Raw genomic sequence first — 20,078 nt, 5'->3', positions numbered from 1 at the left:
AATATGGAAGTTGGTTTGGTGTAAACCAAATTGTCGACGGTTTGGTAGGAGGTCTAAAAAATTATCGATGATTTTGTGTAACCGCGGCCCAGTAATAGTTAAACAGTGAAAAACAGAAGGGTTAAAATCCCAAACCATCGACAGTTTCGTCTAACAGTGCTGAATAAAAGGGAATCTTGCAGCCTTGTTTTAGTTTAAACAAAAATAAATCTCTCTCTCTCTCTCTCTCTCTCTCTCTCTCTCTCTCTCTCTCTCTCTCTCTCTCTCTCTCTCTCTCTCTCTCTCTCTCTCTCTCTCTCTCTCTCTCTCTAAACCTACGAAAACCCTCTCCCTTCTCTCTTCGATTTCTCTCCGATTTCAACCTGATTCAACATTCAAACATTACTACGAGGTCCTAGGAGTCACCCTTAGCAAGTTAATTGAAGCAATTTTATGTTTTGGGGTTTCCAAGTACCACTCCAAAGTTGAGGTCAGGATGATGAATGTGTTAACTATTTAGAATTTAACTAATTGAATGGAGTGTATGGGCTTGGGGATGTTTAAATGATTATTATTCTAGGGTTGAACTAATTAAGGTAGGGTTTGTTAATACATGGATTGTGCGAACGCCGCAAGCGTCGGTCTAGGATACTTGTAGGCATGCTCTCAGTAAACATGTACAGGGAATAAGTTATATCAGTTATTTTTAGAATTTTTTTCAAGTTAAAGTATAGTATAAGATTATGAAATATCAGTATATGATTTTCTGGATATTACAAGATATGAAATTATGGGCATGAAAATTTATGATTTTTCAAATGATATGCATATTTGGGAAAATTCAAAAATTTGGGTTGCATGAAAAACCCTATAGATGATATATTATTTTCATACAATAAAAAATATATTTTTTTCCATATAGTAGTAAAATACAGTTTTCCCATACAGAATATAGTATTATGAGCATTACTCAAATTGTGTGCCATGAGAAATACTAGTTTTAGTACAGAAATTTGATACAGAATTTTACATAGTTTTTACAGAATCATAATATTAAAGCTTTTACAGAACCATGATATTATAGATATTATAGAACCATGATATTTTAGTTATCACAAAATCATGGTATTACAATTATTATAGAATCATGGTATTATAGTTATTACAGAATCATGGTAAAACAGTAATATATTGGAATAGTATTATACAGTATCAGAACTCTGATGGACCAGAATAGAACACAGAGCACAATGTCGTAGCTAATATATTATAGATAGTGCAACCACATATCTCAGATAGAGTGTGGTAATGGCAGTCGATTGTGCCTCAGTGAAGAGTAGAGGAGCTCCTTGGCAGGCTGGACTAGGTTGAGCAGGCCAATCGTACTACAGATGAATTATAGTTTGTCTTAACCTAGTAGGCCAGCCATGGTTAAGTCCGACCCATGGGCCGCACAACCCGATCATGCGGGGTTAATTCATGATTACAATTATCCATCCAAGGAAATTTTCACAATTATATACATATACGTAGATTTACAGAAATAGAAACTATGACTTATAGCTAGAAGTACATTCAAGTAGAAAACGTGTATTCTAAATGGTATAGGCATGAGTTATGATATGTATTTACATTTAAATGCTATCTTAGTTATTGTTTAAATTAACAGTTATGTTATTTGTGTAAAACTCATCTGTCATACACTGATGTTAACTTATTCCGTCTTACTGAGGGGTGTCTCACCGCAAGAATCTTAAATATTTCAGGAAATCAAGACAGCCAAGCAGAGAGAGCTCCAAGATAGTAGAGTTGTAGCTTCAGGATTACAAGGTATGTGTTTTTGTTGGGAGACTGGGGTTATGTTTTGTTTTCCACTGCATAGATAGAATGTGAATATGAACAGGAGTATCCTCGATACTCCACCTTAGGTACGGGTTGACTTTATTATTATTATTATTATTATTATTATTATTATTATTATTATTATTATTATTATTATTATTATTATTATTATTATCATGGTATCAGAGATATATATAGAAAAAAAATGGTAGAAATTTTTGGGTCGTTACAAGCCTTAGGGCGATTTCCATTTTCGCGAAAACAACATGTTGGGCACTATGATCCAGTTGATTGAGCTTCATATGTTTTAAAACGGCTGGTCTACCGGGGCATTGATAATTGCATTTGTGGCCTTTTGCACACGTCGGTTGCTTGCCCAAATCGACTTGTGGGAGGCCGGTCGACTAGGCCCTTTGTAAACTGCCTAAGTGGTCAGTCTGGTCGACTGGGCTTGAACAACCAGTCGAGTGGGCCTTTGTAAAAACCTTATTTTTAGCCTTAAGAGCACTCTAGTCGACTAGGCCTTAGAGGTTGGTTGACTGGCCTTAACGAAAATGCATTTTTGACCTTATCTTTAATTAAAAAAATATTTCAAACCTTTTATAGAAATTAATATTTAAGTATAGAAGATTTTCATTACTTTCTTGGGTTCCTAAGGTATATCTAAGTCAAGGTTGAGCTTCAATTAAAAACATATGAGCATGCATGCACAAATAAACCCTAATGACTATTACAACTCAAAAATCAAAGTCTTCAAACTCTACTACCCCTGATGTTCATGGAATACGTCATGGAATATGATCTTTTAGGTGGCTTCCATATTGCAGCATCATTTGTGCTTCTAGAAAGGTAAACATATCCATTCACTCAACACACAGATGAGATAATGTGGTTTGTCCTAATCAAAATAGGGATCAGATTCAAAAAGTCAACACGTACCATACTCCTAGATGGGTTCTAGGGATAGGAAGGATAGGTTCTTCCTAGGAAATTAAATGGGGGACCTCACTCTCGGCGTATCCATGTGCCTATTTTTTAAATTCTAAGTATACTAAAAATAGGTCTCTCTCTTTATATATCTAATATTAATGAATGTAGCACAAATTCCTCATATGTTTAACATCTGAAAAAAGTGCCTGGACATGTAGAGGGAGAGATCCCTTGTATAATCTTTAGTTCTCCCCCTATGTTTGCCTAACTTGGCTTACAAGAACTAAATTGAAATTTGATTATGTCCTTTTTATTATTATTTTTATTTATTTAATTCAACTAAAAATGGATGCAGGTTTTGTCCAGATTTATATTCTAATCAATGATAACAAAAACATGTCAATGGATTGGTTCGAATCGAGTTAGGTTAGAGCTAATCCATTTATAAATGGATGACTAAAACATAAATTCAAATTCACCTAATTAATTAACAAGTTATAAATGAATAGGCATTAATAAATATAATGAATTTATTTCAAATTTTCTCTTAATATTTCAAAAAATATGAGTAATTTTTTTAAAGTATCTATTTATTGCTTTTTCTCTTTCTTATATAAATAACTATGAGTTAATTTTTTTAAAAAAAAATAGTATTTATCTTGACTGTGCATTATTTTTCTCTTTGATATTTCAACAAGTAGGAATTTTTTAAAAAAATACACTTGTGAGGTATGGATTATGGTCTATAGTTGTGCATCATATTCATAAGAGTAAAATATAACAACACCCACTGAGTTTTTTAAATATGACACTCAATCCCACGAGTTTCTAAAAACCATCATAAAACACCTTGAAATTTAATTTATGAATAAAATAAGAAACTTCCATTAATCAATCGTTAGTCGATAGTTAAACACATCAGAAAAAAATGTTATCCTTAATAAAATGATAATTTTACCCTTTTGTTCAATTGTGATAAGGTAAATTAGGAAAAATGAAATCATTTAATAAATTAAGCTGAGAAAATTGGTCACTTAAGTACAATATTTTGAAAATTATTTGTGAAATATGAAAATTAATCCCTAATCAGGAAAGCAAGCCGGATCTCAGTTTGACTTCAAACTTACCAATCCAGCCAAACCTATTTATAATATGACTACCACATGTGTTATTCATTTGACCTACATTTGATTTACATTTTTAGGAGTTAAAAGTGCATTTTTTTTATTGTAAAATTGTGTAATACCACTCATTTGATTGGTTAAAAAATTTCTTAGAAAATTTCAATTTGAGCATAAATCCATGAATTAATATCTAATGATATCAATAAATAATATATAGATGCATATCTAAATTGTCCATAAAATAGTAATTAAAGTTTCATAATTTTTATGCATATAACTATCGTACTGAAATGATCATATAATTAAAGTTTCTTTTCAGCTTGAGTTGAACACTATATTTAACAATAAAGCAAAGAATAAAATCAGGAAAAATCAATAAATTGGCTCTAGCAAAGGTTAAATAGTTATTGTAAATTTGAGTTAATTTTTGTTTATTTACCATTCATATTTTACACATAGAAGAGTCAACATTCAACTTGATAATTTTAATATATGAAATATAGAATTTGAACTTTTAGTTTACGCTTTCTAACTTTATGATCTATTTAAAAATATCCAACTATACTATGTTTTTTATTTTATGATGTATTTAGTCATTTAATTTATATAAAAATTGCATATAGCAAACATTTTATAGTATTGTAATTATACTAGGCATTTGAATGATTTATTAGTATTTTTTTTTTTTAAGTAAAAGACACTAACATCCCTCAAAGTTTGACAAAAAAACATGAACCTCTTTTGAGATTTCAAAAATCCTAGACCTTCCTTAAGATCTCAAAATTTTCACAGATTCTTCCTAAGATTTGCCACAAAGACACAGATCTCCCTTTATATTTGACAAAAAGACTTGCTTTTAAGGCATTAGTACCCCAAAAATTAAATATCAGGATAGGTTGGGAGATTTTTTAAATCTTAGGGAAGATTTTTGGGATTTTTGAAATCTTAGGGGTAGTCCTCGTCTTTTTGTCAAACCTCAAGGGAGGTTAATGTCTTTTGTCCTAATTAATCTTTTATATATTTTTGGACAACATACATTCACCTCTCATGAGGCTTAAAAGAAAAGACAAAGACCTCCCCTCAAGTTTGAATCTATGGACATCCACACCCCCTCATGTCAACTTTATATTAATACTCAAATTTAAGTTAAGGAAATAAATTATTTTTTCAATTATGCCCTCAATCCTCAGCACTTGCTAGTTTCCTACACATGAATTTATTTTCCAATTATACCCTCAACCCATATCTATTATTTGAAATATAGTTTACATATTTTGTTTTGATCATAGGGAAAATAGTAGGAAATTTGATGAGAGTTGTAAATATTAAAGCAATGAGAATAAAAAATTTACTATTTTTGTTTCATTTTGATATGGATGTAAAATTGAAAGTTGATTTCCATTTGATAGAAATGTTTAGAGTATATAATTAAGGGTAAAATAAAGAAAAAATTACTTTTAAAAGAACTCTGTAAATAAGAGCAAAAAATAAAAAAAAAACTTCAGTCACATCACATGTAGGAAGCTAGTAGCTCTTGAGCTATAAGGGCATAATTGAAAATAAAATTATTTTTTAAACTTTCGTTTGAATGTTAACAGAAAGTTGACATGAAGAGATATGAGTATCCCTAGATTCAAACTTGAGGAGAGGTTTGTGGAATTTTAAAAACCTCAGAGAAGGTGAATGTCTGTTGTCCTATATTATACAATTTTTTTTAAAAAAATAATTTGAAATAATAATAGAACTATACTATTATGTTGATGTCAATTGGTTGATCCAAACTTATCAAATTGGTCTGACCAATAAACCTAAGAACTGATTGGATTTTCAATTTGCTTATTCGATTTTTAATACATTATGCTTGATTAACTTTTTTTTTTAATTTAATTTATTAAATTAATGTCATTCTCCTATCATAATTGATTGAAAGGGTTAAAAAAATTATTTTATTAAAAATAAAAATTTAGTTATTTTCACAGACTTAACGGTTGACTAATGATTTACTAATATAAGCTTCATTTTATCAACAATACTTCAAGTAAAACAATTGTTTGTAACTGGAATGTGATACATTAAAATAACCCTTGGTCTAGATCGGACGGTCCAAATCTATAGACTTGTTGTTGGGTTGGGTCCAGCGGCTTTGTAAAATTAGGATACTAAACTAAGCCATATTTGGGTTGTATCAAGATATTGAATTGGGTCCTTTTTTAGTTTAAATTAAATTAAATTAGTTTTAACCTTGGAGGGATGATAAAGCTATCGTGTGACCTATAGTTTACAAATTTAAGGCATAAAAATATTCTTTTACGAAAAAATAAAGTAAGGGCATGTCTATAGATCCACTGTGGGCCACCCTTTTCCTCGACCCCCCTCCCCCGCGCATACATAAAAGTTTTGTACACCAAACTATTTTTTTTTAAATAATAATAATAATAATTTTGAAACTATATTTTCAATCTCAAAATCAAATCAACTAAAATGGTCACTCTAAAATTCAAAAATAATTTTCAATCGGAACAAGTTCTATAGCAAATGTTAAACTTAAAGTAAATCAATCAATTTGAAAATTTAGAGCCTAAATGACAAGTTCAAATTTATTTGAAAAACAATCTCAATACCATAAGTAAATTGGGATCATAAAAAAATATAGCAATTTGATTAGCTTTGATATTGAAATTGATTTTTAAAACAATTATTTAAGTGATCTAAAAATTAAACACAAACTGCAAATCTTTCATTCAAATTTATTTGGATAAACAACTGTCAATTTTTAGCCAAAAATTATTTAGAAATTTTATATAACCAAATCACAAGCATGAAAGGAAGAGAGATCTTGCATAAGATAAACACGCTGGTTAAGTTAAGCGGCGTCTATTACTTTTTTATTTAAGAATACACAAATGGATCATCATGCTTTTCACTTTCTTCTTTTACTTTTTTGGATTACGCATCGGGTTTCCACGTATCCATTTTACGATCCACGTAACTAATCCCGCGCCCCTTGAAACTGACCCCACAACTCCAAAAGGAGGTAAATTCAGGAATTCATAGACGAAAATGAATCCGGGAGGATTTGAACATCTGACTTCGTGAGAGGCACTCCCGCAGCCCGCACTACCACCTGAACCACACCCTGGGGGTAACTTTCTTCTTCTACTCGTAGTACTAGAGGGTGGTCATATCTCTAGTAGGAGTGATAGAAGACGGTGGGTATTGGATTCTTAGGGAGATTATTGATGCAAGCCCTTTTTATCATCTGGTTAAAGCTTATGTGCTTTTTCCTCTTCAGAGATGTATAATGCTGAAGTCCCCTCTAAGACAAAGGCATCCGCTTGGTGGACCTTAATAAATTGAAAGCCAACAATCTGCTGCTGAGGAAGATAGATGCCTTCTTAGTTCTGTCTCTAAATATGTGCTTTGGTGTATGAGTAGATCGAAGAATGCTCCCCACTTCTTTCTACAATCTTTATTTTCTTGGGGTTTGTGGAATAGATTATTCGGTGTTTTAGGTGAAATCTGGATTTACAGAGTTGATGTAGGACAGGAGGAGCTTTTAAATATTTCTTTTGTTGACTTTGGGAATGGTGAGGATGCTCCAAGCTTAATGTTGTTTGTGGCTCTATACTTGGTTTTTATAAGCAAAGAAAGTAGAGGAAAAAATATGAATGGACAGCACAGCAGAGCTTGTCGACGAAAGCTTTGTATTCGTTGATGAGTGGACAGCAATGAGTCATCGACGAAGGTTCTGAAATCGTCGACAAGAAAGTACCGAAAGCAGGAAATTTCAGAGTTTTGGATTCATTGATGAAAGCCTGTTCTTGTCGACGAACTGTCTTCTATGGATCGTCGATGAAGCCTTGTACTCGTCGACAAAAGGCGCCTGGGCTGCGAGCAGTTTTTCTGAATTTTGAATTTTTGAACGTTAGGTGGTTGGGTAAACAGAGTTAAACCTCCAAGGAACTTATATATATGTTATTTTGGACATATATTGAAGAGAGAGTGATTGTTTTGAGAAGTGTATTGTGTATATTGTGATTTCCATAGTAAAATTTGTGTGTCATTACTTCCGTGGACGTAGGCTTTGCCGAACCACGTAAATTTTTGTGTTGTTCTTGTTCTAGTTGTGTGCTATTTACTTGTTATTTATTTGGCTGTGCATCTTCATTATTCGATCCATATCACAACACTTACGGAGGTGTGCTCTTTTGCTGTTGGAATTCAGTAACAATATTTAGTTCTTTGAATATGAATATCCACCCTTAGAGTTTTTGAAAATTATCAAAACCTCGAAAGATTTAGTTTTATTCACTTTAGTTAACCGCTAGTCAACCGTTAAGTACATATAAATTTTACCCATAATAAAGTGATATTTTAAAACAACGACAATTCAATAAATTAAATTGAGAAAATTGGTTAACATAATCTCTTGAAAACTGACTAAATGAATTGAAAACCTAACCAATTTTCGAATTGATCGGTCTAGTTAGTTCAACAACTTTCGTTCAACTAATTAACATTAGCATAACTAAAAAAATTCTATAACTATTTCAAAGTTCTAAGAAATATATATATATGAAAAAAGATAAAATGTACTAATAAATCATAAAAAAAATACCTAGCAATTATAACAATACAAAATGTATGTTAGATGTAATTCTTGTAAAAATTTAATAACTGAACATACAAACAAAACATAGTTTAATATTTCTAAATTTTAGTAACCTATCAAACAAGGTGTAAAAAAAAAATAAAATAAAATAAAATTTCAAATCATACTTAATAAATTAAAATTATTAAATTGAATTCAATTATTCCATGTGTAAAATATGAATACTAAATTGATTTTAAAAATTCAAATTTATATTAATTGATTGACTTTTGTTCAAGAAAATTTACTAATTTTTCTTGATTTTAATTTAAGTTGTTATGTTACTAAATATAGTATTCAATCAGACCTAGAAACAAGCCACAATTTAGTCAATCTGTCTATTCGAGCTGATTTTTAAACTATTTTTTTTTTTTTGGATTATGCACCGGGTATCCACGCATCCGTTTTACAATTCATGTGACTAATCCTGCGCCCCTTGAAGTTGACCCTACAACTCCAAAGGGAGGGTAAATTCAGGAGTCCAGGGGCGGAAACGAGTCCGGGAGGGTTTGAACACCTGACCTCGTGAGAGGCACTCCCGCAGCCCGCACTACCACCTGAACCACACCCTGGGGGTGATTTTTAAACTATATTGAACATAGTTATTAAGCCTAAGGTTTCATTAATCTAATTTTAATGATAACAAACTATTTTGGACTAACGACTTTTGTGTTTAAGGTAGTAATTCAACATATTCAAGCCATTAAGAATTGAAAAGTTGATAGAATTTGAAGTTGTTATTTCTTAATTACTCAAATTTCTCTTATGAATGTGATGTGTTTTATATTGTATACTGTAAGAATATTCAAGTCATGCTACTTAAGGACTAAAAATTAAAAATTGCTAACAAAATAGGAAACTATTTTTGTGATATCCTATGGAAGAAAGGCTTAAAAAAGATTTGATGTTACTATCCATATCAATAAGGTGTATCTTTCTTTTCGAAAGTCTTCCCACAAAAACTCCACGGTTAAGCGTGCTTGGATTGGAGTAATCTTGAGATGGGTGACCTTCAGGGAAGTTTTCTTAGGAAGTGTATGAGTGAGGACAAAACACACTAAAAAGGACATGTGTTGGTCTATGAGGTCAATCATTAGTCTGATAAGGATCGCCCCCTGTTGTATGGTCCACGTGGAGGAGGAAAGACGCAATGTTCCCTGACAGATTCAGGTTGGGGTGTTACAATTTTGGGTTGCTACAATGGTGGTCCTAGGTGGTCAACCATCCCATGGTGGCAGGTCAACCATCCTAGACAGAAAGCTCGAACGGTCAACCAATCCAAGTGAACAATTGATCGATTCAATTTTTCAAAGGCTCTAACTATTAATTTTGTACTCTAACAACTAGTTCTTGGTTAACCAAGTTTGAGAGAAGTTGACCATTCTAAGCCAAAAAATTATTCTAATTAATATAAAATAACTAATTTGTTCCAAACTCTATAAATATGCCCTATTAAGCCCAAAAAGTATAAGAGAGCATTTCTATATTGTTTTATCAAGTGTCAGACTCTCTTGTCTCTCTTAAATAACTCTTGTAATCAAACTTACTCATCTTAAGAGAACTCTACAAACTCTTATGTCAATCTTTCGAATATTCCCTAAGAGTTAGTTTTGTGCTTCAAAATTGTTAATCTTACCTTGAGAGGATTTCTCTATTGTAATTCAAAATCTCATTATAATTGGTGACCTTATGTTAGCTTTACCGTGAACCCAAGAGGGGGGTGAATTGGTATTTTCAAAAACTAATGTCCTAAGTTAATCTCCTAACAACAGTATTACACAACCTTATGGTCAATCTAATGCAGATAAATTAAATCAATTTAAATATGCAGGGGAAATTAAATTGTACAATAAAATTAACCAAGTATGCACCAGAAAGCGGTAAATAAAAGATGACACCCAGAAATGTTATCGAGATTCGGCAAAGTACCTACGTCCCCGCCTTGACTAACAAGTACAAGGATTACCAATATAAAGCTTACTTAACAGGTGGAGCAGCACCTAAACAACCAAGTCAATTAGCACAGGACTAACATCAACCTTTACAACCAATCTTTACCGAACTAGATTACCGCCCCCTTAAGCCACGCTTGGAATACAACAGTATTTTCACAATATAACCGGTACAGTGATTATGCTTCTTAGTAAAGCATATATGTACCAAATGTAATCAATCACATGCACATCAACAGTATAAAATATATAAGCTCAGTGATGTGAATATTTGTGCAAACAACACTCAACAAGATGTGATCACTATAATGTTCAAAAGTGTTCTAAACAAACAATATCTTTGAAACAAGTTATATCAAATCTCAAAAACAAATCAAGGTTTCAAAGATGCTAATCAGATAATCAAACTATCTCAAAAGATTTCCTTTAATGAAATGAGCACAAGAGTAGTTTGAAAATATTGTAGCTTGTAAAAAATATTTTGCACAACAAAATCAAGCTATAAGAATCTTGCAATGATAATACAAAATCCTCAAGCCTATGAGTTTATCCCAACACAAGATTTAATATATTCAAATCTGTGGAATAAACTTGGCTAAACTCCCCAAAATAATATCAAACAATCAAGCCAAGCAAATGGAAGTATAAGCAATCTATACTAATCAATAAACTCACACAAAGTTAAGATATATCAAGAGAATGAAGATTTAAGAGTGTTTTGAAGTAAAATGGGGAAATAGAGAGGATTTTTCCTAATGATTTTTACTAATCTCTTTCTAATCCTCACAAATGAGCTCATATATATAGAAAAATGCCTAATTATGACCGTTTAGGACATGTAGGACATTATTAGATTTGTTTTAAATCAATTTGGAAAAATTAACCATGTTTAACCCTTTTAAACATGGTAAAATATTAAGTAACCCGAGATGATTCGGGTGGCTGAACTATGGTTCGGTAGCCCGAATAGACTCAACTCTAAAAGGCATTTTAAAAGGTTTGGTAGCCCGAGTCTAGGTTCAGGTGGCTGAACAAAAGTTAGAAACTTTGTGTTAGAGGTTCGGGTGCCCGAAGCTAAGTTTGGTTAATTGAACTCAAGTGTTCGGTCGCCCAGGGCCTATTTTGAACTAAAATCTTTGGTGGCCCGAGTTAGTGAAAAGATCCCTTTTAGGGGTTCGGTTGCCTGTGGATGGTAGGTTTACTTCTGATTTGGTAGCCTGAATGCAGGTCAAACCGCTGACTTCCCAGTAGTTCGGGCGCCCGAGGTGTTTTGAACACCTGGGGTTCAGTCGCCCGATCTCTTACAAATATTGCCTATTCTATTCAATTTCATTTCAAGTTGATCCCCTGATTGTGAATGTGAATGGGGACTTATTTGTGCACAAGTGTTGAGTCATAAGGTCTCACTAAGTTCTTACTGAGCTTACCATATATCATATATGCATGATATGCAGATAATTATTACAGACCTTTTCTCCTAATTACTATTACAGACCCTTATTGAATTAAAATGAATTACAATCATGAAAGTAGTCTTCAAGGTCTTCATGTTTTGCTTCAAGTGTCATTTCTTGATATGCTAATAAAAGCCTGCACATACACTTGATAGCCATCAAATACTAGAGTATTTGTCATTATTGAAACCGAGTGCGACCTATAAGGTCAACATTCTCCCCCTTTTTTATGATAACAAATACATCGTGCAAAAAATGGGTATAGTCTTAGAAGGCTCCCCCTAACAATATGCATAATGTAAAAATTTATCAATGCAAATAATTTTTCATTTAAGTTCAATTCAACTCAATTTTTACCCTCTCTTATGCATCTCCCCCTTTTGGCAATAGGTAAAAGGGCTATGAAATTAATAGCCTTAGGCATTGGGTATAGAACATTAGTACACAAGAGAAGTTTGGGAATTTTAAAAATTTCAATAGCATGTCATTTGAAAATAAGACATTTCCCAAAAATTCCTGTATAAAAATTACATGTTTTGAGTTTTAAGATCTAACAGTTTATCCACAACTACTCAACTTAAACAGTTCTAGTATGATCAAGACATAAAATATAAATAGAATCATTATCATGCAATAGATATGAGAATTGTGCATTGCAAAACATAACCAATTTTATAAAGTCAAAGCCAATGAAAGATACCAACTGTTATATTAATTTTTAGACTTTGAACTTATTAGACAGCTCCCCCTAAGTTTAAGCAAACTATGAAATATCTAGGAAGCATCTCCACTATGCATGAGACCTAGTTCACGTCTAATTTGTATGAACCTATCTTCTGGAAGTGGCTTAGTGAAAATGTCAGTCCATTGTTTATTTGTGCATACAAACTCAAGTGCCACATCCCCTTTCTGCACATGATCACGAAGGAAATGATGTCTAATCTCAATGTGTTTAGTTCGTGAATGTGAGATAGGATTCTTTGAAGTGTTGATTGCATTAGTATTGTCACATTTAATCGGTATTGTATCGTAGTGCAACTCAAAATGCATAAGTTGTTGTTTCATATAAAGAGTGTGAGCACAACAACTTCCAACAGCGATATATTCTGCTTCAGCTATAGATAGAGCAACTGAGTTTTGTTTCTTAGAGAACCAAGAAATGAGAGATTGTCTTAAATAGTGACAAGTGCTGCTAGTACTCTTCTTATCAACCTTACTATCAGCAAAGTCAGCATCAGTATAACTAACAATCTCAAAGGTCGTATGCTTAGGATACCATAATCCTAACTCTATAGTTCCAACTAGATACCTAAGGATTCATTTTACTGCCAATAGATGAGATTCCTTAGGAGCGGCCTGAAACTTAACACACATGCACACACTAAACATAATATCAAGCCTACTAGCTGTAAGATATAAAAGACTCCCAATCATGCCACAATACAATTTCACATCAACAAGGATTCTTTACTTATCTTTATCAAGTTTGATGGAAGAACTCATAGGAGTACCAACAATTTTACTATCTTCCATATTAAATTTCTTTAGCAAGTCCCTGACATATTTAGATTGGCATATAAAATTTCCATATTTAACTTGTGTAATTTGCAGCCCTAAAAAAAAATTAAGTTCACCCATCCTACTCATTTCAAATTCACTTTGCATGCATTTGACAAACTCAGTACACAATTCATCATTAGTGGCTCCAAAAATGATATCATCAACATAAATTTGAACGATAAGCATATCATAATTTTTGGATTTGATGAAAATTGTAGTGTCAATCTTGCCACGTGTAAACCCATTTTCTAGTAGAAACCCACTAAGCCTCTCATACCAAGCTCTAGGAGCTTGCTTCAATCCATACAAGGCTTTAGACAACCGGTATACATGATCTGGACATTTATGATTTTAAAAATCAGGTGGTTGTTCTACATACACTTTTTCATTAATATAGCCATTAAGAAAAGTGTTTTTAACATCCATTTGAAACAATTTAGAATTTTTAAAAACGGCATAAGCAAGTAGCATATGAATAGATTCCATCCTAGCAACAGGAGCATAGGTTTCATCACAATCAATTTCCTCTTCCTAATTATAACCCTAGGCAACTAGTCTAGCCTTATTCCTAGTTACTACCTCATTCTCATCTTTCTTATTTCTATACACCCATTTGGTTCCAATAATTGTATGATCACTTGGCCTAGGAACTAGGGTCCACACTTTGCTTCTTTCAAATTGATTAAGTTCTTCTTGCATGGACATCACCCAAGACTCGTCCCCTATAGTTCCTTTAATATTTTTAGGTTCTTCTTGGGACAAAAAGGCGGAATGACTCACTAGGTTTTTCAAGGAGAATCTTGTGGCTACACCACAGGAAGGTTCACCTATGATTTGATCTAGAGGATGATTTCTAATAAATTTCCAATCTCTAGGAAACTCCTGAACTTCATTTTCATCATCATTATCTTCAGATGATTTATCATTTGTTTCTAAATTTTCACTTGCATTGTTTTCAACAGACAACTTCTCTAAGCATTTTCTAATGTCAATGTCATCTTCATCATCTTTCTTAGAAAATGGATTAGATTCATCAAATACAATATGGATATATTCAATGACAGTCAATGTTCTTTTATTGAAAACTCTATATGTTTTACTATTAAGAGCATAACCTAAGAAAATGCCTTCATCAGATTTAGAATCAAATTTTCCTAAATGCTCATTATCCCTAAGTACAAAGCATTTACAACCAAAAACATGAAAATAAGAAATATTAGGTTTATGGTTGTTCCATAATTCATAAGAGGTTTTATTAAGTGACGGCCTAATCAACACCCTATTCATGACATGACATGCAGTATTTATGGCCTCAACCCAAAAATATTTAGGTAGTTTATGTTCATTCAACATGGTTCTACACAATAACATATTCTTTCTTTCTACCACACCATTTTGTTGAGGGGTCCTAGGTGCAAAAAAATTGTGTGATATACCTTGTAAGTCACAATAATCTTCTATGCCTTCATTTTTAAATTTAGTCCCTCTATCACTTCTTATGGGAGTTATCTTATAGCCTTTTTCATTTTGAATTCTCCTGCAAAGCTTAGTAAACTGTTCACATGATTCATTTTTATGTGAGAGAAATAGCACCCATGTGAACCTAGAAAAGTCATCAACAATGAAAAAAACATATGATTTACCACCAAGACTTTGCACAAAATTAGGACCAAACAAATCCAAATGAAGCATTTCAAGTGGTCTAGTGATACATATAAATTTCTTTTTCTTAAAGCTATATTTTTTTTTTGTTTACCCGTTTGACATGCATCACAGATTTTATCTTTCACAAATGGTGTTTTAGGTAAGCCTTTTGCTAGATCTTTTCTTACTAGTTTTGACAATAAACCATGCTAGTGTGTCCGAGTCCTAGTCGCTTATGCCATAACCAACAAGCTTCATTTATTGCAGAAAAACAAGTTACTTGTTGTGAAGCTAAATTGTCAAAAGTAGTAGTATATACATTTTCATGTCAATCTATAGTGAAAAGAATTTTATGATCTAATTTATTTTCAACTATGCATTTGTCATTTTCAAATGAAACCTTATATCCTTTATCACACAGTTGACTAATGCTCAACAAATTATGCTTCAAGCCATCAACTAATAGAACATTATCAATAATTAGAGAAGGATCCTTACCGACCTTACCTACACCAATGATTCTTCCCTTTGCATTGTTGCCAAACGTCATGTACCCTCCATCCTTGGGAGTGATTGAAGCGAATTTTGCTTTATCGTCGGTCATGTACCGTGAGCACCCGCTATCCAAGTACCACCTGTCCTTGGAGGAGGACGATCTCAAATACACCTGCAAGATAGACTAAATAACTGACGCTGGTCCCCAAATTCTATTGGGTCCATGGGGGTTAGTGACTGAATCACCCTTAACTACCCACACCTTTCTAATTTTTACACGTCTATTTCTAAGTGGGCAATCAAATTGAATGTGATGGATTTGTTTGCATTTAAAACATTTCATTCTAAACTTAAGATCTTTAGGTTGGATTTGAGATTTTGATTCACGAGTGAAATTTCCCAAGAAAAAATTAGGTCGTCTAACATTCTCAACGTCATTAAAACCAAGATCCTCTTTACTAAAAGGATTTCTTTGGGTTCCAAGTAGTTTTTCAAAATTACGTCGGCCCTCAGGGAATTTAAAAAAAAAATTGGAGCTATCCTCCAATTTTCTCTCAAGCTTAGCAATAGTCAAATCTTTTTCTTTCAAAATCAAAGCATGAGAGGTTTTTGTAATTCCAAACAATTTTGACCAATTTTTGTATTTCTTTTCCAAGTCATCATTTTCTTTTGTCATTCTATTCAACAGTTTAGAGACACGAATATATTCAAATTGAAATTCTCTAAAAGTAGGCATGCTATTATATTCACAATCATCAGAAGAATAATATGAAGATAAAGAGCAAAAAGACGATACCTCATCATCATGTGCCATCAAGCACAAATTAGCAACCTTTAAGTCGCTGTTGTAGTGACCTAGGGAATTATGGTATTTAAATAATGAAAGAACGAGAAAAGGAAATTGTATTTGAAATACTTAATAGGACCTCGTCAATGAACACAGGGAGTTCATCGATGAGTACACATGAGGGGCTCATCGTCGGGGACGTGTCTTGTCGACGAGAAAATACCAAGAGGCTATTTTCCCATCTTTGAATTTCGTCGACGAGAATAAACGTTCGTCGACGAACTTCCTTTATGACCTCGTCAACGAAGACCAGTGTATAAATAGTCCTAATCCAGATTTCAGTGCAGATTTTTAACCCAAAACAAATTCTCTCTCTCTCCTCTTCAATTTCCACTCCTTCCCTTTAAGTTTCTGGTCCAAATTTTCGTTGGTTCGATGATCTAAGGCCACCACGACACTCTTGGGAGAGTTCTCTTCAAATCTGCTGGAGTGGATCGTTGGTGGGGTTAGCTTGAATTCCATCCCAGATTCGGGGTAAGGCTTTATATTCAGTATTTGACTTTTTTTGCAGTTGTAGAAAATGTAGTAGTTGAAGAAATACTGAAGTTTTCTTCTAGGAGATGTTGATTTTAGGGTGTTGAACAGGAAACCTTACGGGTGCAGGATTGATATACTTTAAGAGCTTTTTAGGAATCAGGTAAGGGAATAAACTAAGCTAATTGTTTTTATGAAAATATATGTATAATCTTACAGCATTTAATTTTAGGAAAATAAATATTTATTAGCATCATGTTTAGGGAAATACTGCTGTAAATGATGATATGTTTTAAATATGTGTAATACCCATTTTGTGTGGCATGATTATAATTTATTATGATTTATTGTTTTCTGGGAAAATGTTAAATGATATAAAGTTTTATATGATATACCGGCGTATGGGCCAAGAGTTTTATATGATATATCAGCGTACGGGTCGAGAGTTTTTATATTAATATATCGGTGTACGGGGCGAGGGTTTTCTTATATGATATGCCGGCTTACATGCTGAGCCTTTTCTATGATATGTTGGCGTATAGGCCGAGGATTTTATCTAATATGTGATACGGCGTACGAGCCGTGATAATAAAATACGAAATATTGGCGTAAGGGCTGAAGATTTTCATATTATGCTATGAAATGTGATATGATGATATTGATTTGACAATTATTATTATGGAATAGCAATGTATCATAATTTGAAATATGTTATATGTTATCAAAACCTGGTTGGCTTGGTTTAGGCTTACACGAGCATGGTATCGTAGCTATGTGATCATGATCACTATAATGATAGTGTCACCACTATCGTACAGGGCAACGGGAGGATGGATAGTCGATGTGGTTTATTGTAGTGTTGGTACCCCTAGTGTACAAATCAGGTCTAGCAGACCCATCGTACTTACAGACTTTTGCTTTTGACTTGGCAGTGGTCGGCCAGCCATTGTTATGTCCTGCCTTCAGGCCACACAACCCAATCATGTGGGGGTAAGACATGACACCAGCCAGCTAACCTTCCAGGATTGTTTTTGTATTATTATTATTATATGAGATGAATAATGTTTATGGAAATCCAGTATGTTCTATTATGATATGATTGTATACATGTTTTTCCCAAATATGATACATATAGTTTCACAAAATATGTTTATATACAGTTATATGTATAACACAGAAATACTTATGTTGCCACACACTAGTATTAGTTTATCTTCCCTTACTGAGAGGTGTCTCACCCCAAATTATATGAACATTTCAGGAGCCCTAGATAGGAGAGCGAATAAAGCTCTACAGTGCTAGAGTTCGTTGGTCCTACCCTATCTGAAGGGTAAGTACTTGTTAGGGTTAGACGGATTTTGGGTGGCGACCCTAGGACTATTTTGGATACTTTTGAGATGTGTGTATCTATATGATGGTTGTAGTAAACTCTGGTATTGTGTTGAATGGTAATATGAGATGTATATGATTTTATGTTTCATGCTGCTTAGGCTTCCGTGTTGTATTTCTGATGTATCCCTGGTACCCATAGGTTCAAGTTGGGTATGATCGGCTAGGTTTATTATATCGATTTTTATTATCATGGAAAAAAAATGGTAAAATAAGCAGGTCTTTACCTTTTGGTATCAGAACCTAGGTTGCTAGGTTCTATAGACTTTAGAGTGCAGCGAAAATGATACCAGAGTACAGGAAAATGATTTAAGGTTTTGTTCTACAGTCTAGAAGTAGGACTTTCGTGGTGGTTTCTATTTTTTTCCTAGGGTGATGCTTTCGGGAAAACCATAGTAAACTATTGTCGGGTTGTGTTCCTAGAATGTAGGACTGGAGTTAGGAATGAGTTGAGGAAGTTAAGATAAGGAACTATGTTAGGTGTGTAAATTATAAGTATAGGGTTCCTAAGTTATGTTTATTGTTTTTCAAGATGGATCCAAGAGGAGGTAGTGCCCATGCGAGTGGCAGTGATGGAGCAGGGCCCTTGAGTGCAGGCAGGATTGATTCTAATGCAGTACTACGCAGTGTGGCTCAGAAGGTTATGGCTAAGATCACTAGGAGCTCTAGAGAGCAAGGAGGTCTGTCTACAGGTCATGAGTGCACGATAGAGAACTTTACTAAGATGAATTCTTCGGATTTTTTAGGAGGGGTTGATCCTCCAATTGCCTAGAATTGGATGCATGAGATCGAGAAAGTCCTGGTTGTATTACAGTGTACGGAGGAACAAAGAGTTCTCTTCGCCACCTATAAACTGATAGGGGAGGCCGAGAGGTAGTGGACTACTGTGAGACTTCTAGAGCAATAGAGGACGACGTCGATAGCGATGACTTGGGACCTATTTAAAGAATTATTCTTTGACAGATATTTTCTAGCTACTATCAGGGAAGCTAAAGTGGAAGAGTTTCTGAGTCTGAAGCAGGGACAATTGTCGGTCCAGCAATATGCGGCGCGGTTTATAGAGCTCTTTCGCTTTGCTTCGTATATTGTTGATGAGATAAAGAAGGCGAGACAGTTTGAAAGAGGATTGAGGAGAGGCATATACAAGCATGTGGTGGTACTAAAGATTCAAGATTTTGCTGAGTTAGTCGATAGAGGAGCCTTGCCAGAGGTTGGTAAGCGTATGAATGCAGAGGAACAGGGACAGAAGAAAAGATCTGCATCTTCAGACTACCGGCAGGGTCATAGGCAGGGTCAGTGGAGGAGAGGAAACTATGGTAGAGGGTGAAGATAGGAAACTAGGGATCGTGAGGTTTAGACAGTGCAGAATCCTCTTGTCTGTTAGACTTATGGGAGGAGGCACTGGGGAGAGTGTCGGATGGGACGAGCTATCTGCTATCGTTGTGGTAGATAAGGACATCTGGTCCGAGACTGTCCTTTACCACCAAATATCACTCCTACTCCTAGATCGTATCGGGGAGGCTATCAAGCGCCACGTGGAGACCAGCAGAGAAATATGACTCCAACCAGAGTTTTTGCTTTGACGCCGGGTGATGGTGAGATAGCTAGCGACATGGTGATAGGTATGGTTAGCATGCTTTCCTTTAAAGTTATTGTATTATTTGATTCAGGAGCCATACACTCGTTTGTGTCTCTAGAGTGCACTAGAGTATATGGGGTAGAAACACAGTTGTTAGA

The 20,078-nt window shown here is 33.8% G+C and overlaps 1 protein-coding gene across 1 annotated transcript in view; it reads left to right on the top strand.

Moving 5' to 3' along the window:
• Positions 1 to 19,668, top strand: part of LOC131166757 (uncharacterized) — a 29,455-nt gene extending 9,787 nt beyond the window's left edge. Inside the window, exon 4 of the mRNA XM_058125328.1 lies at positions 19,363 to 19,668. Within this exon, the coding sequence (XP_057981311.1) occupies positions 19,363 to 19,668 (306 nt within the window). The remainder of the gene's footprint in view (positions 1 to 19,362) is intronic.
• Positions 19,669 to 20,078: the final 410 nt, after the last annotated feature.

The sequence above is a fragment of the Malania oleifera genome, chromosome 10, assembly GCF_029873635.1.
Source record: "Malania oleifera isolate guangnan ecotype guangnan chromosome 10, ASM2987363v1, whole genome shotgun sequence".
Classification (NCBI taxonomy): Eukaryota; Viridiplantae; Streptophyta; class Magnoliopsida; order Santalales; family Ximeniaceae; genus Malania; species Malania oleifera.
This window is presented reverse-complemented; position numbering and strand designations above follow the sequence as displayed.